Source organism: Vidua macroura, chromosome 8, assembly GCF_024509145.1.
Source record: "Vidua macroura isolate BioBank_ID:100142 chromosome 8, ASM2450914v1, whole genome shotgun sequence".
In the NCBI taxonomy this organism is placed as follows: Eukaryota; Metazoa; Chordata; class Aves; order Passeriformes; family Viduidae; genus Vidua; species Vidua macroura.
Window position 1 is genome coordinate 1,449,270 of NC_071578.1, and position 27,500 is coordinate 1,476,769.

Below are 27,500 nucleotides of genomic sequence, written 5' to 3' on the forward strand. Positions count from 1 at the left end.
CTGGCCAATAAAAAGCAACAATTTAGTATATTTTAAGCACTAAAACGTTGCTTTAGAAGTAGGGAGTGCCATGGTGAAAATCACTAATTATTTAATACTGTTATTTTAACAGAAAATTCAGGGGTTTATGTATTTTTAGCTTCCTGGCAGTACCTCATGGAGAAGTTCTTCCCAACAGGCTCTGGGACAGCAAGACTTCCATCAATCATTACAAGTGGCTTAAAATCAGCAAAACACTCCCAGTTCTGTTTCGGGGATGTCTTAACTCCCACCTGGGCACTGCAGGGAACATGGAGAGGTTTAGGAGAGGAGGCAGAGACCAAGACACAGATCCCAAATCTGCAACTCAAGCCTGAGGCACCAAGAAAGACCTGTTGGTATTTCTACAATGCCTTAACTCCAGGTTGAATGGTCAGGGACAGAAATCTTCTCCGGGCTAACATTTCCCATTCAAAATCTCATTCCAGGACCAAATATTTCTTGCTTTGTTTCAAATGCATCGATTTTGGGAGCAGGAAATTGCGCCAAGTAGGTAAAAATAACCTTTTACTGACTTTATGGACATTCTAAATCCACACAGGAACTGCTGGTGGCATAAATACAAGAGACCTGCAGATCACAGAAACTCAACCACTGCCTTATCACTGCAAACTCAGCTTAACTGGCCATATTTTATCATTATTTACTGCTACACAACCCTTCCTCCTGCTCTGGAACAGACTCGGAATGGGCCTTCCAGAGACACCACGCACCAGCTCAGCTGCAATTTCTAAGTGACTGGGCCAGAAAATTAAATTTCTATTTCCCCATTCAAGATAGAAATAAATGAGGGACTTGCCTCTATTTCTCTTTGTCGGGGAGCTGGGACTCACCAAGAACTTCACCTGGGCGGCTTCAAAATTCTCCTCATCAGCTGCACCTTGCAGACAGAGCTTGAACTGCTCTCCCTCATGGCCCTGTGTGACAAGAGGTCACCAATGGCCAGCACCTGACCCAAAATTCAGAAATCCCTGGTGGTGTACACTGAATGCACCTCCAGGTCCCACCTCTACCCTCTTTTTCCCCTCCCTTTCTTGGAATTCTTGTTTTTGCCAGCCCTGGGAAGGTCACCCCTCTCCTTCTCCAGAGGAAATGGCAAAAATTAAAGTGAATTTACCTCATTCTGCTTTGTTGTAACTCAACAGAAAAGCAGCCTCACAGGCTGACTCGTCCTGTTAACGAGACACCCAAACCTGCCCACAGGCCCTAAATAAATCAGAGGATTTGCTGATAAGTAAATAAGTAAATCAATCAGAATAAATGCAGTTTCCTGATTACACTGATGGGAAGGCAGGACCCTCTGGTCATAGACTGGGACAAGCAGGGAGGTTCTGCAGAAAACTCCCCAGATTTATGGATATGCTGCAAGTGTCATTCCAACATCAGTGAATCCAAAACAAAGGTGTAGGTGAAGGATTCAATGCTCACACACCCTGATAAAGCACAATTTCCAACTCATCCCTATAAATTAAGCTCACTAACACCAAAATTTCCAACTCATCAGGGCCTTCGGTTTGAGGTCTTGGTCAGGATCATCAACTACACCTGGGAGTGCAAAACTGGGCAGCAAAATTGAGCACAAACTGGGCAAATTTGGAGAAATAAAGTGACAAACCGTAACAAGAACCTCAAATCCCACCTCAGGAGACAGAATCCAGAACCACCATGAAGGAAGTGTGAGACATGGGCTCTAAAATTCATAGATAGGTCCTACAAGATTATTGGTCATCATTGCAGGGCTCCAACATAAGAGGAAAGGAAAGGAAAGGAAAGGAAAGGAAAGGAAAGGAAAGGAAAGGAAAGGAAAGGAAAGGAAAGGAAAGGAAAGGAAAGGAAAGGAAAGGAAAGGAAAGGAAAGGAAAGGAAAGGAAAGGAAAGGAAAGGAAAGGAAAGGAAAGGAAAGGAAAGGAAAGGGAAAGGAAAGGAAGGAAAGGAAAAGGAAAGGAAAGAAAGTGAAAGGAAAGGAAAGGAAAGGAAAGGAAAGGGAAAAGGAAAGGAAAGGAAAGGAAAGGAAAGGAAAGGAAAGGAAAGGAAAGGAAAGGAAAGGAAAGGAAAGGAAAGGAAAGGAAAGGAAAGGAAAGGAAAGGAAAAAGGAAAGGAAAGGAAAGAAAGGAAAGGAAAGGAAAGGAAAGGGAAAAGAAAGGAAAGGAAAGGGAAAGGAAAGGAAAAAGGAAAGGAAAGGAAAGGAAAAGGAAAAGGAAAGAGGAAAGGAAAAAGGGAGGCTGAAGAGGGGACTCTTGGACAAGGAGTGACGTGCTAGGTACACAGGGAATGGCTCCCCCCTGCCACAGGGCAGGGATAGATGGGAATAAATCCTTCCCTGTGAGGGTGGTGAGGTTGCTGGATGGAATTCCCAGAGCAGCATTGTGGGCTGCCCCTGGATCCCTGGCAGTAAACCAAGGCCAGGTTGGACACCGGGGCTGGGAGCACCTGGGACAGTGGGAGGTGTCCCCTGACATGGCAGGGGTGGCACTGGGTGGGATTTGAGGTCCCTTCCCACCCAAATCATTCTGGGATTCTATGAAAGGGGAATAAATCCACAAATTTTGACATCAGCTTGTGTAGAACTGATGTTGCAAACTGGAATTTGTTTTGTCATCTTACAAGAACAGGGCTATCTCTTCTCCCACACTGCAATATCATGTGCTACAGATTTGGAATGTTATATAGATTTGGAACTAGAGGAGCTTTAAATTCCCTTCCAATCCAAGACATTCAGCCAGAAGGAATCCCTTGCGTCCCCCAAGTAACCTCCACAAACCTATTTTATATCCACTCAGGGAACATGGCAACACCAAGCCAGGGTTATCTGGGAGAAAGGAAACATTAATTCTCTGCAAGCCTTTGAGCACACTGGGTCACCACTGGATTACTCAGCACAGGTATCCTGATGTTCTCCCCCAGCAAGGCAGAGGACGTTGGGAGGCCCCAGCCATCTCTCTTCTATTTTTTCCCTTGCTTCCCACAGAATTGCTTTTTTCTCTATAATTCCACTTAGAGTTACACTGATGAGGAGTTTTTACCGTTTCAATTTTTCGGCACGGCCCCAAATATCCACTCCCAAAGGACTCTGGATCAAGAAATCTGCACCCTCAGTTGCTTTGTGAAGATCCTGTTGCCCAAAGATAACCTGGCCTAGAAAATTAATATATGAAACATGCAATGCAAATGTGCTCCACTACGTGAACAAAGTTGTAAGATCCTCACTGGGCTAAAAAAAAAGGAACAGCAAATTCTTCAGCTTTCTGTAAGTTCCTTTGTAGATGTGCACAGTTTAAAAAATAATACTCATTAAAGTGCTTTAAATACAATAAAATGGAACTATTTCCTCACTGCATACAAATGAAGTCAGTATCAAAGTGCTGATTTTTTATTATTTGTATTATTTATTTTTAACTGATTTTTTATTTGTATTAATTTATTAATCTTTATTTGTATTAATTTATTAATTAATTAGTATCAATTTATTTTAAACCACTCATTAAAGTAGTTTTAAATGCAATAAAAATGTAACTATTTATCCACTGCCATACAAAAAGAGTTGCAAATACCTAATGGATGGAGGGTAAGATGTACACAGCACTTTTCAAACACTAATTCACAACATCCTTCAAGAATGCTGCAGCAGCAGCAAATAATTCCCAGAATCTTCTGGCTCCAGTCTCAAAATTAAGGTGTGTTTTTGCTTTTTGTTGCCTTTTTTTTTTTTTTTTTTTTCTTTTCTTTTTGTTTTTCTTTTTGTTTTTTTCTTTTTGTTTTTTCTTTTTCTTTTAAGGAGTATGTATTTCAAGCAGCCAACAAAACAACTGGGAAGAGGTGAAGTGTGATCCCATGAAGTCACTCAGCCTCTTGACTGGTCCCGGTGCCATCACACAGCGCTGCTTAAATGAACTGCAACTGGAATTCCCGAGATCCAGATTATTTAAACAGACATCCTGGAAGCAAACACAGGAGCAGTCCTACCAGTGACCCCTGATGGGATTTCACAGATTCGAGGCTGCTCAATTAACAGGCAGGCCTAAAATCAGTGCCTTGCTCGGAGGAAGTTCTCACAGGTAACCTGCCAGGAGAGGAGGAGTCTGCGAAGGCACAGGCAGAAATTTGGGTTATTTGGAGGTAAGAAGCAGATGGGTTGGGGAAACACCCCAGTCCTGCACCTCTTAAAGAATGATTTGATTTTCCAAAGCATCTAAAGAAGGTTCATAACCACATGTTTACCTGATGTAACAGCCTGGTGTTTTACATGAACCTGCAGCATCAGGAAAATCCTCCTCAAGCCGCCACAAGGAAAGAGGCTGCTCCCTCATCTCGTGCTCTCCTGCCTAACCCAATGAAGTCAGCACAGGCACAACATGTTTATACAACATTAGGGTTCACGTTAAGCTGAAAGCAAGGAGGAAATTTGACTTTCAGATTGACAAATGAAGAGTGCTGGTGTATTCTGGAGCCTGCAACAAAGGAGCCGGTTGTGCTCTCGCCCACCGCGGATCCCTAACAAACCCTCCTCCCTGGAAGGGTGGTCAGAGCTAAGGTCACAGCACCCTCCATCTGCATTTCAGATCTAGACTTCTGTTGGCTTTACTACTTCTTTTGGCATTAAATATGAATGATGTTCCCCGAAACATTTGGTACATTAATTACAAGGAAATAAACATAGGGAAACGTCGGGCTCCGGTCATTGTTCACTCCACGGAACGACAAGCAGGAGCTTCCAGCAAAGTGCTAAAATATAAAAGGGTGATGTTCATTCATGTATTGGTCCAAGCTGCAGCACTATAAAGTACATCAAAAGGTGTTAATGGTTTCAATATTTATCTGCTGCAGGGAAGCACTCTAAAAGAAGACAGAAAAAAATTTCTGCTAATGGCTGTGTCTCTCCATTAAAATGAAAAGCTTAATGCATCTTATAATCAGAGGACAATTTGCAAATCATTAGAGAAATGTAAAATTCCATTAAAATACAAATCAAGAGTCCCTCACTGGACTAATAATCTTTTTGATATTATTTTGCATTTCACTATTTCTGTTCCCAATATCCAGGCACCACAAATGATCAGTTCTTGAACATGCTATTTACCACAGCCTACTTCTTTAACGAGAGACTGAGAGAAGTATAATCTGCTATTCAGAGCAGGTACTAATGAAGAATTCCATATATTCTGAAATTAATTAAAACCCCAAAGATTTCAAATTAGATGCAATTTGAAATGCCTGGGGCAGAAATACATGCACTTGCGTGGCAAGGGTATCACGCTGAAGAAGTTGATACCGTAATTGGTCTTGATGTATTTTTGTGTTGCCAGGCTGAAGCACAGAACTCATAACCATATAAAAATTCTCTGTAGATTACCTGCTCATTGAAAATGCCATCACTCAGGTAGTTCTCTACTAAATTACCATGCTACTAAAATGCACAAAGTGATTCGAAGAGAAGAGTGGCACAGCTGGTCGACGCTGCCAATGAGTTATGCATGCGTCGACGCTGCCTTTTTTCTTAGTAAAATATGCTCAGTTGAATATTAAAATATAATTGGCATTCAACCTAAGTAGCTTAAACCATTTTGTTATCTTCTTTTAAACCGATTTGGCTCCTCCACAGTTATTTTCGAGGATGCGATTCACAAACTAATGACACCATCACATTCAGCTAGATTTGTACTATTTTACATTTGTCATAAATAGGGACAATTTCTACAGCCTTCTAGGGATGTCCTTTAATACTTGCTCCTCTTGAACATCAAAGGCCCAATTCATGGGGAAAAAAGAAAGAAAGGAAAAAAAAGGAGTATGCCATTTATGTTGTTCTTGCATATTTTATTCTGAGAAGAGTGCGGGATGCAAATTTCTAGTGAAAAGTGTGTTTTTCCAGTTAAGTGAGACCTTGTTTCCCCCAGAATAAAAACAGGGGTTTATCAGCAAATAAACTGGTCAGCAGATGTGGCAAAACATCTTGGAAACGGGTCAGAAAGGGGCATCCTTAGGCCAAGATGCAGCAAAATACCTTTACGATAATATTTTTTTCCCTCAGACAGATTTATTTATGTGCCCCTAATATAAAGGTTGTCAGAAATGTCACTGGATTGTCATTTCCCCCCCGCCCCCAAAAAAATGAACAATATTACTTAGAAACAAGGTGCTCACCATAGTAACAGTCCCATTAAGCACATTACCTTTGAAACACCAAACAGGTTAAATGCATATGAGTATTGATGGTATTCCCTATCGATACGGGGTTTTAAGTAAACTTGCCTGAAAGTTCATTAATAAAACGGGTGTGGGAGGCTGTATTTATAGAATCCTTTCCTTTTATCTTGATTGCAAGGGTTTTTTATTAAGGAGGGGTGCAAAGGTTACGTGGGGCTGCATGTGTGGCAAGCCAGCCAACAAATCAAAGGAAAAATGAATTAAATTAAACTTGTTCCTCACAGGTCTGCAACGAGAGCAGGTGCTGAGGTCTGGGGCTCTGGGTGAAGATGAGCACACGACTCTGGATAAAAAAGTCATTTTCCTACACTGGTGGGGTTTTCCCACCTTCAATTCTTGCCTTTTAATCTAAATCTCATCTACAAGCAGCAATGTCCAAAAGTTACCAGGTTGGTCAAAATGTTTCTTAGATCAGGGTCAACTGATTCCTTTTATTTCATGGGGAGAAAAGGGATGTGATTTTGAGCAAATTCACTTTATAAAGAAGCCTCACATGCCAGTGGCTTTTAGAGCTGCTGATTTTAGAGTGAAGCTGCCCTGATTTCAGTCCAGCTGAAGTTATGTGCAAATATTTATCATGGAATTATGGAATGGTTTGGGTTGGAAGGGACCTCAAAGCTCCTCCAGTGCCACCTCTGCCATGGCAGGGACACCTCCCACTGTCCCAGGTGCTCCAACCTGGCCTTGGGCTCTTCCAGGGATCCAGGGGCAGCCACAGCTGCTCTGGGAATTCCATCCCAGTCCCTCCCCACCCTCCCATTCCCAGTCCCTCCCATTCCTTCCCAGTACCCCATCACCAAAACACAAACCCTTTCTTTCTAAACAGAAGTCTGGAATAATTTGATAATATTTGATGATATTCCAAAAATTTGGAGTAATAAGATCCACAAATCTCTGCAGCTGTTTCAGAGTCTTGAATGTTGAATATCCTCAAATTGTCTGAGAACAAGTAAAAATATTGCCATTGCACAGGCGGGCACTGGCTGTGGACCTTCAACCCACTTTTACCTAAAAACATCCTACTTTATTTATAAAATGCTCCTTCATTCTAATTATGGCCTAGCTGTAATAATGTTAAGAATGCTGGCAAGAAAGGATTGTCCTGCTGGAAGCAGAATTAATTTTTTTAAAATAAATGACCCTTTCACTGCTTTCCCCATGGCAGGACAGACACACTGCTCTCTCCACCCTTAGACCCTTCCAAGGTCACAGCAGTGATGGACACCCTGACAGGCTCCACCAAAACCCCATTAACATCTGGAATCAGTGCTGCCAAAAAGGAAATTTGCACCTAAGAAGGCCTGAATTGTCCTAAATGGCCCACATCTGGCAGACAATTTACCCTATGAACTTCTGATTTATTAAAGAAATCTGGATATTGATCTAGCACCAATATCCAACTGTGACAGACAAAAACTCCCTAACAGTTTAAAGTTAGAACGTGTATGTTCATTGCTGCGCCGGGCAGCGTGCGGGATAGCTCCCAAACACACACCACACCTTTCCAATGATTACAGAGTCCTTTTATCCACACCAGAATTGAATACCCAAAATACAAATACATATTCATCATTTTGGTCCATCCCATTCCTCGCTTCGTGTGCTAATCATTCCAAAAGCTATTAAGCATGCGTAGTTTGTTCCTTGAAATGGGTCGGTGGTCCCTTTCATGGGGAGGGGTCCCAAAATGAGGAAGTAAATGAAGTCTTCCTCATTCTGCCCTTTCTACCTTTTCAATGCAAATATGAAATATTTTCAATGCAAATATGACAAATGAACCTTGGTAGAACTCCCATTCCCTGTCTTCAATTGGTTTCAGAACAGAGGAGGCCCACAATTGTCTTATGTTCCTAAAAGCTGTTTGTCAGTTTCTATATTCTCCATTATAAACCCAGCTAACTAAACATTGTGTTGGCAAGCAATCAATTATTAGTTAACTACTAACTCTTAACTTCATCAAGGCCTACTTACAGAATCCCTTTATTTTTATTAACTCCACTAAGGCTTGTCTCTAACTAAAATCTTAGCTCCTCTAAAATCTCTAAATACCTTAAAGTTTATGTTACACTTCAATAAAAGTATTTAAGATACACTTAAAACCGCATGGGCTCCCACTGGAAATTATGGGAATTTTGGTCTGAATTCAACAGGAATTGGGTCAGGAATTCTGCAGATATTTCTGTCCAGAATGCATTTGTATTGATTTTTTTTTTTTGTTTAGTTTTGTTTTTAAATACATATAGTTGATAGAAAGCAATGGGCCAACTGGGCTGGAAAAAGAATTGGAGGTATAAAAGTAACTGGGCTATTTTGGGGTTTTGCTGTTTGCATTTCTGAAGGTTGGGGAGGATTGATTTCTGTTTGCAGAAAATTGTAGGAAAGTATTGAATTGTAAAAATCCATTAGATGTCTCACAAAACAGTGACTTTCTGCTTATCAGAACTCCTCTCACATGAAATGGTAATAAAAGAAGATGCCAGTCTCTGGAATTTGAATTTTGAGTTGGCAGACAGAAATAGGAAAGCTTGTCAGCTCTCTGCACTTGAATCTGCCATGTCCAGATATGTGAAGTATGAACGTTTCCGAGCAGATTATTTCATATTTAACACTTTCTAAAAGCCTAAATAGAAATGTATTTGCATGTCTGATGAAGCTGCAGGGTTGAGAAAGGGAAAATCAGAAACATTTATCAACCTTTTTTTTTTTCCCCTTAATGAATTGAACCTCTATTACCGAATTCAGAGAATTTCACAAATTGCAGCAAAAATCAGAGGTGAAAATGACATTTTGTATTTGCCTAGGAAAGGGCAAGTCCTGCCTCCTCAGCAAGTGAACAGAGCAGCTCAAGACTGCAAAATATAAATACAGAATCCCACGAGCTGGGTGGGAAGGGACCTCAAAGCTCATCCAGTCCCACACAAGGACACCTCCCACTGTCCCAGGTGCTCCCAGCCCCAGTGTCCAGCCTGGCCTTGGGCACTGCCAGGGATCCAGGGGCAGCCACAGCTGCTCTGGGAATTCCATCCCAGCCCCTCCCCACCCTGCCAGGGAACAATTCCTGCCCAATCTCCCATCTATCCATGTCCATAGTTTATATAACCTGGTGGGTTCCCACTTTCCTAGATAAATTAATTGAATTTTCCATTTTTACAGGAAATAAGGAAACCATGGAGAGCTGATACTGGAACTCCTGGTCTCCCTGTTGGCTGAGTTTGCTGCTTTTCCTATTAAGGATGGTTATACTTTAACCATAAATATATATCTATATTTTATCTATATCTATATCTATATCTATATCTATATCTATCTAATCTATATCTATATCAATATCTATATCTCTATCTCTAAGATAAAGGAATGAAATCCCAGGGACTGCTCCTTGAAGCAAAATCTAATCAAAAGTCTGATCTTAATGACACCTGAACAAAAAGGTCACCACAGGACTGACTAAATACACTGAACCTGAACATGTGCATGCCTGAAACATGAAAATATGTATTTTAAAAAGTTGCAGACAGTTTATCCATGAACTGGCACCTGAAGCTTCAAACCTTCCAGCTTTACTTGACAATATCTCAACCAAGTCAACTATTCTTAAAAATTTTTTTTTTTACTGTAATTTAAAGGAAGGGAAAAGAGATCTGTAATTCATTTTAGTAATGTGAATGCTTTTCTTTTTGAAATAATTTTTATATATTTTTACATATTTTATATATATATAATATATTGAATATTTTTATATTAAAATATATATTTATATATTGAAAAAGTCTATGGATAAATTGTATGTGGGAAAAATTTACTCTCAGGATATCATAATTAGGGTGAGCAGCACAGCCCCTGAAATCCCTTTTAAATGTAAGCATAATGTTGAATTTGTCATCTCATAAGCAGAAAAATGAACAGCCCCACAATCTTGTGATTTAAATATTCTGTCCACAAAAAAAATAAAAAATACTCTGGCCTTTGTTGAGTCACAGTCAGAAAATACAGAAAAAAAATTTACTTTTCTTTCTTAATTTGCTGCAAGCTGGGATTTTTTTTTATAGTTTAGAAAGTGCAAAAGGAGTAAAAGAGAGGTGCAAGTGCAGCTCCTGGGAGGGTGCAGAGTACTCAGGATGTGCTATGGAAGGGTTTTCTCCATGGGAGCTTCCCAGGGGGGAGATCCCAGAGCCCCAGGGAGGAGGGCGAGTCCAGGGACGGCTCCGACTCCATGGGGGTGACACCCAGAGTGAGGAGGTTCCTGATCCCAGAACTGGCATTTCCCCGTGCTCCCAGCACCCCTGGGCAGTGTAAGAGTCTGGAGGAGCAGGAAATCACAGGGTAATTATTGATTACAGGCTCTGGCTACGTCACCCAGGCACTGGAATGGAGCTGCTCCCAGCTCCTTTGAAGGCTCCCATTAGGTATGAGGTGTTTCATCAATATCCCCTCTTGGATGAATAACCTACATCATGCACGGGGGATTTCAGCTCTCCTCCCTGCTCTCCATCCCCAGCTGCTCCTCCTGGATCATCCTGCACAGCTGGGCTTTGCCTTTGGCTTGGAATGTGCCAGAATCATGGAATGGTTTGGGCTGGAAGGGACCTTGAAGTCCATCATGGTCCTGACACCTCCCACTGTCCCAGTGTCCAGCCTGGCCTTGGGCACTGCCAGGGATCCAGGGGCAGCCACAGCTGCTCTGGGCACCCTGTGCCAGGGCTGCCCACCCTGCCAGGGAACAATTCCTGCCCAAAATCCAAAGCAAACTGATCCTCCTTCAGGTTAAAGCCATCAATGCCCCTAATGCCACTTCCAGACCTCTGAGCCTGACACAGGAATTCCCAGCTCAGGTAAGGAACAGGAGGACTGAGCTGGACTGAGGGAAAAGCTCAGCTTTGCTCCAGGCCTGCACCCTCAGGACAGGGACTGGATGGAGGAACTCCACCCTCAGGAATCCAAAGGACTCATCCAGCGAGGGCAGCGTGGCAGGCAAGGAGCAGAACCCCGGGGCTGCTGTGGCTCCAATTTCCTCTGTCCTGTGCTCTAATGAGCCATCTGCTCTGCAAACACACAGCACAGCCTGTGCCACCCTGTGCCACCCTGTGCCACTGCAAACACACAGCACAGCCACCCTGTGCCACCCTGTGCCACCCCTGCCACTGCAAACACACAGCACAGCCACCCTGTGCCACTGCAAACACACAGCACAGCCACCCTGTGCCACCCTGTGCCACCCTGTGCCACTGCAAACACACAGCACAGCCACCCTGTGCCACTGCCAACACACAGCACAGCCACCCTGTGCCACCCTGTGCCACTGCAAACACACAGCACAGCCACCCTGTGCCACCCTGACACTGCAAACACACAGCACAGCCACCCTGTGCCACCCTGTGCCACTGCAAACACAGAGCACAGCCACTCTGTGCCACCCTGTGCCACCCTGACACTGCAAACACACAGCACAGCCACCCTGTGCCACCCTGTGCCACTGCAAACACAGAGCACAGCCACCCTGTGCCACCCTGTGCCACCATGTGCCACCCTGTGCCACTGCAAGGACACAGCACAGCCACCCTGTGCCACCCTGTGCCACTGCAAACACAGAGCACAGCCACCCTGTGCCACCCTGACACTGCAAACACACAGCACAGCCACCCTGTGCCACCCTGTGCCACTGCAAACACAGAGCACAGCCACCCTGTGCCACCCTGTGCCACCATGTGCCACCCTGTGCCACTGCAAGGACACAGCACAGCCACCCTGTGCCACTGCCAACACACAGCACAGCCACCCTGTGCCACCCTGTGCCACCCCTGCCACTGCAAACACACAGCACAGCCACCCTGTGCCACCCTGTGCCACTGCAAACACACAGCACAGCCACCCTGTGCCACCCTGTGCCACTGCAAACACACAGCACAGCCACCCTGTGCCACCCTGTGCCACCCTGTGCCACTGCAAACACACAGCACAGCCACCCTGTGCCACTGCAAACACACAGCACAGCCACCCTGTGCCACCCTGTGCCACCCTGTGCCACTGCAAACACACAGCACAGCCACCCTGTGCCACCCTGTGCCACTGCAAACACAGAGCACAGCCACCCTGTGCCACCCAACCACAAAGGGAGGGCAGGAAATTCAGGAGTGGCCAAGTCAGCATTGCCTTCCCTGTATCCCAGACCAACAAATCACCCACCCCAGCCCTCAAAATAATAACAGTCCAATTTTTTTATGTAAAAAAAAAAAAAAAGCTTAAAAAAAAAAATAAAGGAGCTAATGACCGGGATACATTAAGGGCAATCAATCATTTCCCATTAGGAATGTTCAGGGGTTTTTCTGAGATGTCCCACTCAGGGGAGTGGGAAAACCTGACTTCCTCTTTGCTCAGTGAAATTCCACACTCAATGCTGGCCATGACACAGGTTGTTAAAATTACTTATAATAATATATAAAATAAAAAGATATTAATATAAAATATCAATTATTAATATAATTTCATAATTATTTATCAATATAATCTATTAATATAATTTATTAATTATATTATTATATAAATAGAAAATATATTTATAATAATAATTATTCCATATTTTCAATTATGTTTAAAAATGAATATATTGGCTGTATATAACTTGGAGAGCCAGTAAGGGAGAGCTCCTGGAGGTGCTGGGAAACCCAACTTTTCCCTCTCCACAACTCCCTGACAGGGAGTCAGGTGGGAGTCGGGCTCTGCTCCCAGGGAACAAGGGACAGGATTTGGGGAAATGGCCTCAAACTGTGCCAGGGAGGTTTAGACTGGAGGTTAGGGAAGATTTCTTCATGGAAAAGCTGCCCAGGCCTGGCACAGTGACTCCAGGGCGGTGGTGGAGCCACCATCCCTGGTAACTTTCAAAAACCACGTGGATGTGGCACCTGGGGACGTGGATGAGTGGTGGGCATGGTGCTGCTGCTGGGAACGCTTGGGCTGCATGACCTTAAAGGTCTTTTCCAACCCTCATGCTTCTGTGATTCCATGATTCTCCTGCCTGCCTCAAGATTATTCACATTCCTCCTTTGCCAATGCCAAGTTACGAGAGGAATGGTTGATTTTGTATTTTAAGTGCTTTTAGACACATTTACCCCGTTTAATTTAGAACATTAAAGGCACTTTAGAAAAATTCAAGATTAAGAAGCCACTGAAAGAGCAGATACTGAATTTTTATAGAATTTCTTAATGAATATAAAGCAGATCATCTCTTTCTGAATGTGCAAATCTCTCTGCTTTTGTTATGTCAGAGTTGGCTGTCACGATTTTTCTCTCCACAAGGAACGATGTCTTCAAAGATGGCACAAAAGCAGTTGCAGAAAACTGACCACAAATTCAGAAGTGTTTCATCCCAAAAGCACTTTACACATTCTTTTTGTTAGATGAGGAACCTTTTTAATGTGTTTTTTTGGCATAAGCAAAACCCTTCCAGTCCCCAGATGAAGTTAGCGCAGAAAAATAAAATAAAATTTGATGTAAGCACTGATTAGGAAGAAATTATGCAACAGTCAGTCCTGATTACAAAAACACTTGAGTATGGAATTTGAATCCCCTCTCAAAGAGCAACACTGCAGATGGTCACATTTGCAGGGAAGGGGGGAAAAAGGGCCACAGGTTTTGGTGATCATGGAATCACAGAATTCCAGCCTGGTTTGGGTTGGAGGGACCTGAAAGCTCATCCAATTCCACCCCTGCCATGGGCAGGGACACCTCCCACTGCCCCAGACTGCTCAGGGCCCCACTTGAAAAGCTGCTGCTGAACAGAAATGTCAGAAAATCAGATGAGAAAAAGCCTTCCTGGCTTTGGATCCTCAGCTCTCACTGATGTTTGTTCTGTGTTTTTAAGTGCCTGGAGAAATGAGCAGGCACTTTCAAATGTAAATGTGTAAAAGCAAATAAATACCAAATTCCTAATTTAGCAAAACTGCAATTCTGATGTGCAGATAAACTGAAGTGCAATCCACCATAATTTGATTTTTACATCGCCTTTCTCCGAAATAACTTTTAAAACCAGTTCCTTCCAATTTTTGACATCTATTTCCAAATTCCTTCCAACATAAATTTTTTTCAGTTTTATGAAAGTATTAGTGGGACAAAGTGACAGAGGAACAGAAACGCTCTCACATCGTTGTGATTTGAGCCAATTAATTCCTCATTAGCATTTCCATGATGTAGGATGTAAAACACACACACACACACACCTGGGCCAGGCCAGGAGCGAATGAGGGAGCTGAATTAAAACAAGCTGGATGTGCAGGTGCTGGAATGAGACCCCTGCCCAGCGCCCAGCCCGTGCTGTGCTGGTCACACCCAAACCCCTGAGGAGCAGAGTGTGGGAGCCCAGCACACCCCTCTGGCTGCCCTGGCTGGCTCCAGACCCTGGCAGGGGACTCAGAGACCCTGGCACAAAGTCAAAAACACCTGTGGCTTCCATTTTAGCCCGTGGGAAAAGCTGCCAACTCTGTGTGAGGAATTACAAACCACAAGGGTTTGAGCAGTGTGGTAGTTGAGTTAACACAGGGTGAAAAAGTAGAATTTTGGGGTTTTTAAGATAAGGGGTTCAGGGGAGAAGATGGAGGGATTTGGGCATGTCCTGACCTTCTTCTCCTTCTCCTTGCCCTCCATGTCTCGCTGTGCTGGTGACACTTTTCTGTTGGTTTCAGGCACAGACACACTGTCCAACATCAATGACAGACATTGGCACGTTATGGTAACCATGGCACACGGAGTTTTGAGTATATAATGTGGGAGCTGCCCAAGGCTCGGTGCAGATGGCCATGGCTGCCTTGCTGAGAGGATCTCGGCAGGTCAGAGAGAGAATGTTTAGATAAGAAGAAATAAACAACCTTGAAAAAGCAGTTGGATGCATTCCAGACCTCTTCATTGGCGGCTCGGGCTGGGGGAAAAAGGACTTTTACAATCTTGGGGTCATCAAGACTTCACAGAGACACAGACCCCGAGACCAGTGGGCACCCCCAGTGCCCCCCCTCACCAGACATGGTGCTGCAGGGACCCTCAGCTGATGCTCACAGCCACCAGCCACGTCCCAGCCCTGCCACAGCTCCTGGCTGGGTTCTGAGCTTGGATGGCGCTGAAGAACTTTCCTTCCTTTGCTCAGAAATCCAAGGGTGGTGACTGTTTCCCTCAAGAAGCTTCCTGTTAACAAACATCCTTATTTTTCCTCTTTTAGAAGCTTTTCAGTGCCTTGCAGTGCTGCCTGCACAGGAAGGTTGTGCCCTAGGGATGGACCAAGGTCTTCTACAAACTCAAACCCCTCAGGGCTGAACCCCAAACCAGCAGCTAAAGACCAGCAGTGCTTACACCAAGGAATTTCATTCACAAAGCTAAAAAGAATTCAGGAGCCCATTTAGGAAAACTAATGAAAACGTAAAAAAAAAAAGTTGTATTTATATATTTTTTATAATGTTTTGTCTGTAAAATTGAATGTTTTATAGTCTTCTGGTGGATAATCTGGGAAGGAGAATTCCCCTGCTGCTGTAGGAGCAGCAGCAGCAGCAGTGATATTTCCTAACCAGCTTTGCCCATTCACATCCACCTCAAAGTTTCCACAACTTCATTTTACCCCAACTAATAAAAAAAATTCCTCAGTCCCTCCCTGGAACTTGACTGTGAAAGGTTTGGCACTGGGGAATGTGCATAACATGGGAGAGCAAGGGCAGAAGATGCTGATGGAAACAAAGCTGCTGTTATTATTATTATTATTATTATTATTATTATTATTATTATTATTATTATTAAAGATATTGGGACCCATTTCATTTCAAATGATCAGTTTCTGTTATAAGGCCTTCAGGAACACAGCTCATAAATGGGGAATGGTGAGGAGGAACTTTTCTCAGGTGCTGCTTTTATCTAAATTCATAAATAGAACAACTTTGTGGTAACAATGCTCTTTGTATAAAAATATTATCTATGACAACTTTGAGGAATAAAACCACAGCAACCTCACACAGCCTATCCCTGACTGCTTCCCTGGCACTTTTCTCCTGACAGGGACACAGAACCACAGAATCTGACTGAGGTTGGAAAATCCCATCAATTCCAACAGTTCCCCAGCACTGCCGAGGCCACCCATGTCCCCAAGTGCCACATCCAAAGGCTTTTAAATGCCCCCAGGGATGGGGACTCCAGCACTGCCCAGGGCAGCTGTGCCAGGGCTGGACAGCCCTTTCCAGGCAGAAATTCTCCCAAATCTCCAACCTAAACCTCTCCTGATGCCATGTGAGGCCATTTCCACTCTTCTTAGGAGCAGAGCCAGAGCCCCCCTGGCTGCCCCCTCCTGTCAGGGAGCTGTAGAGAGTGATGTCAAAGCCTCAACCTCCCCCCTCTTGGTGGCCAAAAGCTACTTTAGGTAGCCACAGCTCACGGAGCAGCTCACACCCCTTCAGGTGTGCTCACACCCCGACCCTTCAGTGCCGGCAGCTGAGCCACATTGTTTTACAGAGCAAGGAGGAGGGAGACGGGAGCCAGAGGCTGGTGGCAGAGGGCAGGGAGGGTGGCACTGACCTCTCTGGAGCAGGGGGTGGTGGAAGGCTGGCACGGGCAGGGTCCCTGTGGTCGCTGGCTCACAGAAGTAGGCTCGGAGCCAGGCCGTGCACTGCTGCAGGGGCTCCGGCATCTCCTCGGCCCCCTCGCACACCTCGCAAGCCACCGAGGGCTCTGCCCTGCTGAGACACAGAAAAGTGCAAGGTTACAGTGGTAAAAGTGGCAAAACCAGGCTGGACAGGGCTCTGGACAACCTGGTCCCTTCAGTGGAACAACACGGGCTTGAAGGTCCCTTCCAGGCAAAACAACTCTGTGATAAAACCGAGCATTCACACTCAGCATCGGCAAAATAAAAACCTCAAAACATTTAACCTGGACTCAGACATTTATTCTTCCCAGAGAAAAGTGAAGGGATTCCTCAGAGCAGTGACAAAAACTCACCCTGATCAGCTCCACGCAGTGTTATAAACACCTGTAAGAAAACCCACAGAAGATGGGCACGAGGGAACAGCCAGGTGGGAAATGTCAGGGAGCAAGAACACCAGCCAAGCCCACGGTGGGTGACACATCCTCGTGCTTCCAGGAGGGACAGAGGTGAGGCTCCTCCTCTGTGTCCCCTGGGGGTGCAGTCCCTTGTCCCCAGGCCATCCCTGGGGAAGGAGGGAAGGAAGCAGCTCCCCGCTTCCTCCAGCGCCGTGGCAGTCTCTGCTTCCCTCCCCTGATTGAATTGGAAGGAAGCAATTGAGAATTCATTTGATTTTCAATGGCAGCTCGTGCTTGCAGGGGCTGAGGAGCAAAGTGAGCGAACAGAATGCACCTGTAAATAAAAATGTGCTTTTCCCCTTGCTCCTTCTTTTTTGCTTTTCCCTCTGGAAGAGCAAGGTGTGGAGGAGAGCGGCGAAGAAGGAAACCCTGGATTTGCACGTGTCCAGCTGTGTTTTCCAAGCTGGATGTTTCCAGGGGTGCAGAGCAGTGCTGGGAAGGGGGTGGTGGTGCTCTCCTGGTGTTTCCCAAGGCTGGGGTGTGGTGGGGGGGGTTCTCTCAGAACTGCAGAGACCTGTGTGAGGACAGCAGTAAACACACAGCCCATCAGCACTGCATCCAAGGGAAATGATGGACACGACATCAAGGGTGATGCCAGAACAGTGGCATCACCAGCAATCTTCTCATATCCAGAACCCTCACCACCACTCCAAAGGTTTCCTGATTCCTGCAGCTTTTACTCCCAGCTGGAAACAGAGCCAGAAGTTCCTCAGTGCTAGACCTCAACAGCAGAGTCTTCTGCTGAGAGGCTGGATGTGCCCCAAAGCAAGAAAATGAAGAGAAAACTGAGCCAACATCAAAAATACGTGTGAACCTGAGACAAGGGAAGAGAAAACCAGAGTGACTGTGCCAGCCAGGGGACAGAGCAAACCAAGCCCAACTCCTGAGCGTGCTGCGAGGAGGGGAAAGGATTTCGTGAGACTCCTCCGAGCAAAATCCAAAGCAAACGAACCAAGTGGTGCTGCAGGAACAGCATCAAAGAGCCCAGCTCTGCTTTCACCACAGGCCAGCTGTGCAGAGACCCAAGACCTGCAGAGCCTGGCCCAGCCCAGAGGAGCCCTGGATGGGACCAGGATGTGCCCGGGGCCGGGGCAGGGATCCTGCCATTCCCCCAGCCCCGACTCAGCTCCTGATTCATTGTGAACCACTGAAGGTTCTAATTACTGCTGGGGAAGTGGAGGGATGCAGAGAAGGACAATTAAAGCACTCCAGCAGCTGCCCAGGAGTCCATGGCTTGGAGCAGGGGCAAAACCAATCTGCAGAATCAGCTTTAGATCCAGTTTGGTAGGAGTTAAGTGCAATTTTATTTCTCTCTCCATTTATTTATCAAATTGATGCTTTTGACTTTCCTTTATGCATGTGAGGTAGGATCAAGTTGCTTTTTAAACCTGTTTATGCTGTTTTCCTGATTAATAATATCTTTGCTTAAAGAAAAAGAATGAGAATCCATGCACAAACTTTTGTGCACAAATCCCCATGAGGTGGACTTCAAACCAAGCTCCCAACACCACGGATAATCCCCTATTTCACACAGGTACAACACAGCAGAATATGGCTCTGTTTTACTATGAATTGTTAGAACTACAACAAAATAATAATGAGAGAGTATAATAACAACAACTCCTCTGAAACCTGGGAGAGAAGTGGGGAGACTTTTCTGCTCCATTTATCCAGAAGAGCACGAAGAGTGCTCAAAGCTACGGTTTCCTTATGTTTTTCACATCATCCTGTTTCCCATTCTTGTGAGTCTGGAAGTCATTTGGGCTGAAAACGCCAATAAAACAGAAAAACTCCATCTCCTGGCTCTGGGAGCAGCAGCTCTGGGCTCTGCCTCCAGCTGCTGACAGGGACCAGCCCAAGGGCACCCAGCCACCATCAGTCACCCCCAAAACAAGTGGGGAGCAGCCAGGGAGACTCTGGGAGCACCTCCCAGGGCCTGAAGGGGCTCCAGGAGAGCTGGAGAGGGACTGGGGACAAGGGATGAGGGACAGGACACAGGGAATGGCTCCCACTGCCAGAGGGCAGGGATGGATGGGAGATTGGGAATTGGGAATTGTTCCCTGGCTGGGATGGAATTCCCAGAGCAGCTGTGGCTGCCCCTGGATCCCTGGCAGTGCCCAAGGCCAGGCTGGACACTGGGGCTGGAGCACCTGGGACAGTGGGAGGTGTCCCTGCCACGGCAGGGGTGGCACTGGGTGGGATTTAAGGTTCTATTCTGATCCAAACCATCCCACACACATTCCTCACTTCTCCAGGTGCTCCCTGGCAGGAGCGTTTGGATAGAATTTATTTTTCATTTTCTTTTTAATTGCTGCTTTTAATCACAGTGCCCTGCCACTGCTGAACATCTCCAGATGTTTTTGGTGGGGCCATTCCCCCAGCAATTCAACACCAGAGGCTTTCCCAACACCTGCCACCTCCACGGCCACCCCCACCTTGGCCAGGAAAGGGAATGCTTTGCAGGGCAGAAATGAATTTGCTCTCCAGGAATGCTCTTTTCCTGCAGGACACACACTCCACGTGCCAACACACACACCCAGAGCTTCACACTGGCAGCGAGCTGCAAAAAAAGGAAAACCTTCACATGAATTTTGCTTGGCTAGAGATGGCGACGGCTATTCCTGGGAATTTGACAGCTTTAACAGGGAAAAAGAAGGCACATAACTCATGCATGGGTGTCTTCTGCTGGCCCTCCTCCCCTCCCTGCCCTTCCCTCCTCCCCTTTCCCTCTCCAAACTTGCATAGCAGAACTTCCACAAGCTACCTCGGCATTAAATATCCCACTGAAAACACCAGCTGCCTTTTAAAGGATTTTCTCAGGCTTCAAAGCCTTAAGGGCCTTTCAAAGAGCAGAGTCCAAGTGGTCTCAAAACCTTGGTAAGAGGAGCAGAGGAGTTACATCATGGGAAATTCCCCCCCTGGAAGGAAATCCCTCTGCTCAGTGTCGGATTTCTTGGAAGGTTTCTCAACACCCAACTCCAGGCACGGATCTTTGGGCACCTCTGAGTCAAGATGGACAGGAACAAGCTGGAATTTCGAGAAAAAACCACACCTGAGAGTCACACGAACTACCTGGGCCTAAACTTGAGGAATGAAAAAGCAAAAAAAGGGCCTTTCTTAATGCCCTGCCCTGGGTGACCCCCAGGGAAAGGGTGGCAGAGGCACCAGCAGCACAGGGTGCTGGCCAAAGTGGCCATTCACTGTTTGCCCTATGGAAAGTTTAACTCTTCAACTTGTGATCAACAAGATGCAATTTTACTTTTACACAAGAAAGTAACACAAGTGTGTTCATTGAAAAATAAAAAAACCCAAATCCCAAACAAAATGTGTAAGAAATCTGACTGCTTTGTTAAATCTGACTGCTTTGTTTTCACCCTGGAGAATTTTTTATCTTTTCCTTAAAAAGTACCAATGCCTTTTTTTTTTATTTTTTTTTTTTTTTCAGTGGGGCTGGAATCGTGAGGAACATTTATTTAAACCGCATTAATATTATTTAAATCACTTCCACTTTCATCAGAGTGTGTCACTGCACTTGTTTTCATTCCTGAATTATGCTGGGGGCTGCCTGGCATCTCAAAAAGTTTGAAGTGGAGAGTTTTGTATTTTTACCTGGTCAACAACCAATTGCTACTGTTGGGGTTTAGTGTGCATCTTATCTTTTCTCTTTTTATTTTCTCTTTTCTTTATTTTCTCTTTTCTTTTCTTTTCTTTTCTTTTCTTTTCTTTTCTTTTCTTTTCTTTTCTTTTCTTTTCTTTTCTTTTCTTTTCTTTTCTTTTCTTTTCTTTTCTTTTCTTTTCTTTTCTTTTCTTTTCTTTTCTTTTCTTTTCTTTTCTTTTCTTTTTTCTTTTTTCCTTTTCTCCTTTTCTTTTCCTTTTCTTTTCTTTCTTTTCTTCTATTTTTATTTTATTTTATTGTATTTTTTAACCCAGAAGTTTTTCGTTTGCAGTAATGTGGTGCCCTCTAATATGTCAGCAGTGTCACAAGTCTGTCACACGTCTGCCTTCACTTTTTGGGGATATTTGGGGTAAATGGATATTCAGTTCCACACGACCAACGTGGCTTTACAGTGGGATGCTTCATTAAAACCACAAACTGCTCAATCAGAAATAAAAGCTCGTTTTAAGCTACCTAAAGGCATCTAGAAAGAAATGTATCTTTTTTTTTTTTCCAGTTGGATGCGTCTCACAAAGAGCCTTTGTTCAGGCCAGGCACCCACTGCTGCTGCTGCACATCTCCAGCCCGTGGTGGTGAGGTCCAAGAGAGCCCCAGACCAATCCCAACGTGGGAATCCAGCCCAGGATTAGGGTTTTCACACCCCACAGCTATCCCACACCATTCCCCCTGCAATCCTCCCTACTCCTTTCCATTCCAGCCCTTTCCAGAGCCTGCCCAAGCCGGGGGAGAGGCGTCCCTGCACCCGCACCGCTGAGCGGTGTCTTCCCAAAGCTCCATCCCAGCCCCGCTTCTCCTGACGTTTGGTGGGATGAAAGGAAGGAAAAGCTGGCTCTGGCAGAGGGGGAGGAAAGCAGCAGCAGCACCTGTTTCAGTTTAACAGGCTCCTTCCAAAGCCACTGCCAAGAACTGCAAGTTTCTAAGGTGCTTCCAAAATAAACATGTAAGCGGCGGATTGGCTTCGGGATCATCCCAAATAGCTCAGCCACGATGAAAACCAGAGAAATGCTGGGAGAGGCCATGTCCTGAAGTGGCAGGATGCTCATTATTTATTTCTGAGCTGCTTTTTGCCTCAGTCCTTCGGAAACTTAAGGGAAACAAGGTGGACCTTGAGCTGGGCTGAAAGGAAGGGGATGGAACACAAATCTGCTGGCACATTCCCTGGGGGAAAGCCAGGAGCTGGCAGCTTCCTTAGCACAAATAAATACCAGGAGAATGTCACAGCAGCTCCCATAACATATTTATAAAATAGATGTCTATTTATAAAATATTTTGTGTCTTTTAAGTGTAATTGATTGAATGTAACATCCAAAATCCCACTTCCACTGCCTGTAGCCACACACGCCTGAGTGTTTTATCCCTGGAAAATCACCTCACCTTCCAGTGCTTTGCCTAAGGAGAGGTTTAGAAACTGAGCCAGTGAAGAGACCCCTTTACTTCAATTTTAAAATTTTCACTTTTTTTTTTTTTTTGTTTTTTTTTTTTTTTTTTTTTTTGTTTTGTTTTTTTTTTTTTTTTTTTTTTTTTTTTTTTTTTATTGTTTAAGACAAAAATGAAAAAAGCTCCTCAATTAAAAAAAGATTGCAACTCCTCCTAGCCTGGAGTCAATGAAGTGCCATTGATACATGTAGGCAGACTCAGATTACATTATTAATTCTAAATTATCAATTTTTAGGTGATGTTTCACAATTTAAAATTTTGTCCTTTTGTAATTTTACCTTATTTTTATTTTTTGTGCCTTTTTTTTTTTTTTGTGATTTTCTTCCCCAATGGTGGGAAGAGCTTGGTGACTGTCAGTGCAGAGCTCCATGACTGTCATTAGCATAGATAATTCTTAATATTTATATATTTAAAAAAAAAGTAAAATAGTTAATAACAGAGCTCTGAAACCAGAGTAAATTTTTACATTTGCAGGAGAAGTCACTGTTGATCCTCTAGGACCTGAGTGGTAACTCTTGCCAGGAAGTACATATGAGGGGCCAGAATAATTTCAAAATTATTGGTTTTTAAATGGCATTTTTTTGTTTTATCAGCACAATACAGAAGACAAGTTGTCACATTACTCTCACACACCTGAACTCATACCAGAAAAAAGCTGCACTATCTGAAAACTGAAGGCTGTCCTTTTCTTACAATTACACAGATCTGTGCTTATCTTACCAAACTAATTTTCTCTTAGAGAAATAGCTGCTGTGTTACCTTGCAAAAGGAAGCATCAGTGATGGTTAGCACACAAAAATTAACATGAAAATGGGACTTATTATTTGGCTCCACAACAACACAGAGTGAGTCGACGTTTTTGCTGGAGCCTTCATTGTGAAATTAACTACAAATGTATTTTATCCACACCTAAATGTCATTTAAGCAGCCTTTCTTTGATAGATGAAGGCTAAAGCCACCCCAAAACTGCAGCTGAATTTTCTGGTCTCTAATGACTCCAAACCGATTACGGGATGCAGAGCAATCTCGTTAAATTTTATTCCAAAGCTTACCACACTGGTGTTTTCTCTTATTTTTCTATCAATGAAGCCCAGGAGGTTTAAGGACAATTCATTATGTATGAGACCCAACTTACAGTGCTTGACTGTTGATTAATAGCAAAGTTTGCTGGGTGTACATTTGCAGCATTAGATGCATACAATATGCTAACTTATTCTTCCACCCAAGCTAATTATTTACCAAAATGACTACTTGAGACTACAATTTATTAAATGCATGCATCCAGTCTCGATTTGGCCCCAAAAGACAGCCCGGAATGAAGATCTTTTACTTGATGTGACAACTTCTGGAAACAGTGTTATTAATATTGTAAATGTGGCAAATAAAGAGTTCAAATAGCCGGGTGGCTCTGCTGCATTTCTTCCCCACAGCTGAATCAACGAACAAAGCGCCTTTTTAGGTTTAAAATTCATGGCCAAGCACATCCTGACATAGTTTAATTTAGCTGCTTATAAATGAAGTGGCTCTATGATGGGATGGAGAGATTAAAAAAGGGATGAGAGCTGCAATAAACAGCAATAACCCCCAATTCCCGTCGAACAGCCCCGACACTGCTCCTTTTAAGACCTATTAAGAAAAAATTGATGCATTTAGGGAAGAACACAAGAAACTGGAGCTGAGTCAGACTTAGTCCTTGTCATACAACCTGTGCAATGTTTTCCTTATTCTGTTTTTATCTCTTCTGGAGGATGCAAATTCTTACAGATCTCACTGGTGAGAAATTCTGCATCCTCTCTTTAACCCTGGGAAAGAAGCACCTGCACAGAGATTTGGGCATCATATACCTGATATAAATTCCAAATAAATATTATAACAAATAAATAGATAATTAATTACATAATATGTTAATAGATTAAATTATTGCTACAATAAGTAATAAATAAACACATCTCTTGAGTAAATACAAAGATATCAAATTGGTGTCATTTTGTCCCCAACTTTTGCAATTAATGACATTAAATTGGGGGCCAAACTGGGCTTGCCCAAGCCCATGATCCCTGCAAAGCTGCTTCCTGCTTATTCCCTGCTCCTGGTGTGCACCAGCAAACAGTTCAAAGGACGGAGTGAGACTCCTGTCTCCACATGCCAAGATAAGGAAAATCAATGTCAATGCCCAAAAGACTCAAGTGATAGCACTGAAGGTCATTAAATGCTACTCACTGCCCTGGACCATTAAAGTTTTGATTGGAATCCTATACAAGGAGACACAGATTTCAAACAAGATCCTGCCCTGGGATGTGGCACTGCGAGACCACGGCGGTGACTTCCCGAGGAGCACCTGAAACACATCCAGGGAAAACAATGCTCTGTGTGTGTGGGCTTGGCTCCCTTTCCCTGAGCATTTCTTGTGTTTTCACAGCAGTGAATCCCATTAGCAACAAAGATCTCTGTTAAAGCAACAGCCAGGTGGAAGGACAGCCACCAAGTTCTGGTTCTTCAACCACCTCAATCTTCTCCGGTGCCTCCCAGTGCCCTTTGTTGCCTGCTCCATGCCACCCTCCTTCCCTCAATCCCTGACTGCTTTGTGGTGGAAGGAACATTAAACATGATCTTGTTCCACCCCTGCCATGGGCAGGGACACCTTCCACCATCCCAGGCTGCTCCTGGCCCCATCCAACCTGGCCTTGGGCACTGCCAGGGTGCCAAGGGCAGCCACAGCTGCTCTGTGCCGTGGCCTCACCATCCTCACAGGAAGAATTTCTCCCCAATATTCCATCTTCCCTTTGGCAGTTTGAAGCCATTCCCCTTTTCCTGTCGCTCCTGTCCACAGTCCTCTCCTTAGGCCACCTATAAAGTTCTGCCCTTTTCCTCTGCTGGCCACCACCACCGTGCTGACCTCACGTGGCCTGGAGCATCTCCGGGCTGCTCAGTCTGACCTTACCGCTCTGCTGAAGATTTCCCGCTCCACCTCCACGCTGGTCACCCATTCCAGTGCTGCTTTCTTCCTGTTTCCCACCCACAGCCTTTCCAGACTAATTCCTGGTCTCTCCAGATTTCATCCTGCACGTTTCTACCTCGTCTGTGTTAGCAGGAATCATCCAGGCCAAGACAACCACAGTCAGCTCTGGTGCTCATCAGCACCGGCAGCTCTATCAGCTCAGAGACCTTCCCTGGAGAGACCCACTCCCCTCCATCAATGAAACCCTTCAAACACCAACAGCTGGGCCCTACTGAGACAGCACAAATACCCCTAATTCCAGAGTGACCTCTTCACAAATACTTCCCTTTCAAATCAGTAGGTTTGGCAGCAGAACGACCGGAGAATTTGCCGAAAAGTTAAAAAAAAAAAAACATTTTCTGTGCATCTTCTGTGTTGGGAAGGACCACCCTGTTCTAGATTGAGAACAGGGGAGATTGAGCACACCCTGAACCAGCAACAAGCGAGCAGATGCTTCACATTAAATGTTTTAAAGCAGGAAGCAGAACTGGAGCCAAGTTCCAAGCGGCAGCACACTCTGCCCGAGATGTTCGGCAACATTAAGCATAGGTGATATCATCAGCTCCAGCTTTAATTAGGTTAGAAGAAAGTCAGTTAATTTTAGCACTTACAAGAAATTGTTGCAAAACATTTTTTCTTATATAAAAGAAGTCTCCCATCAGACCTGGGAGGTCGGTTTTATCACAGGCAATTAACTGTGTTAGGGCTGGCTGCAGGGGACCCTTAAACCGCACATCGCATTCCCTGCGCTGCGCCGCTGTCCCCACTGCTTTTGGGGATCCACCACCATCCCCAGCCCTCTGCAGTGCTGCTTTTGGGGATCCACCACAACCCCCAGCCCCCTGCAGTGCTGCTTTTGGGGATCCACCACCATCCCCAGCCCTCTGCAACGCTGATTTTGGGTATTCATCACAACCCCCAGCCCTCTGCAGTGCTGGTTTTGGGATTCACCACCATCCCCAGCCCTCTGCAGTGCTGCTTTTGGGGATCCACCACCACCCCCAGCCCTCTGCAGTTCTGGTTTTGGGGATTCACCACCATCCCCAGCCCACTGCAGTGCTGCTTTTGGGGATCCACCACCATCCCCTGCCCTCTGCAATGGCCACAAACCCACCAGCCCTACTCAGCACCCTGCCTTGCAGTGATAACCCATCTGCTAACTGGTATCTGAAGTCAAATTTACATTTTTTGCTACGTATCTCAGATAGCTATAATCCCAATTATGCATGGATTTAAAAAAAAAATAAAAATCCACCAAGCCTAAGGGAGTTAAAATACACATTACAACCCTTACACTGCAAGACCCAGGTCTCTGATCTGGTGCACAGGGACACTGAAGGACAAAAACTTAAGGCTGAATTATTGGAACTGGGCCCTGACTTTGGATGTCCACCTTGACGTGCGTCAGTGCATGAATTCCAGATGACAGTGAGCACCAAGAATTATAATCAACAGCACCTGCAGATCCTCCAGCCCATTAAAATGAATTAAGATACAGATAAATCAGGAACCTCTGAAGAATTCAACTTGCCAGGACGTTTTTCAAAGCGAGTTCCCAGTGTGGGTGTAAAGTCTGTGACCCCTGAGCATCTCCTGCTGAAGTGAGTCCAGAGGCCACAAAGATGCTCCAGGACTGGAGCCCCTCTGCTCTGGATCCAGGCTGGGAGAGCTGGGGGTGTTCACCTGGAGAACAGAACACTCTGGGGACACCTTAGAGCATCTCAGAAAAATAAATGAATCCCAATGAAAACAGCACAGTTAACAGAGATCTCCAAAGTCTTTCTGCAGGGCTTTGAGGTTGCTGCCACACACACCAGCAGGATCTCCCCCAGAATGGCATCACCAGTCAAGAACTGGCTGTGCCTATTACCAATCTGGCCTCAACCACAAAAATACAAAAGAATAAAGAGTATTTTCCTTCATTTGGATCAAACTGATGTGGAGTTTGCTCTTCCCAACACTCCCCAGCGCCTCGGTCCCCTCTGGGCAGGCTCTGGCAGGATGGGCCCTTCTGCAGGTGCCAAGAGAGCCCTCCCCTGCCACAGGCCACCCCTGCATCCTCTGCATCCAGGAGGAAAAGCTTTT

The 27,500-nt window shown here is 44.9% G+C and overlaps 1 protein-coding gene across 5 annotated transcripts in view; it reads right to left on the reverse strand.

Annotated features, from left to right (window-relative positions):
* Positions 1-27,500, reverse strand: part of MGMT (O-6-methylguanine-DNA methyltransferase) — a 135,147-nt gene that overhangs the window by 17,711 nt on the left and 89,936 nt on the right. For 3 of the 5 annotated variants that reach the window (XM_053984195.1, XM_053984197.1, XM_053984193.1), the window contains exon 3: positions 16,783-16,943. In XM_053984195.1, coding sequence (XP_053840170.1) covers positions 16,783-16,943 — 161 coding nt within the window. The remainder of the gene's footprint in view (positions 1-16,782; positions 16,944-27,500) is intronic. The other 2 variants (XM_053984196.1, XM_053984194.1) reach the window with 1 other exon arrangement.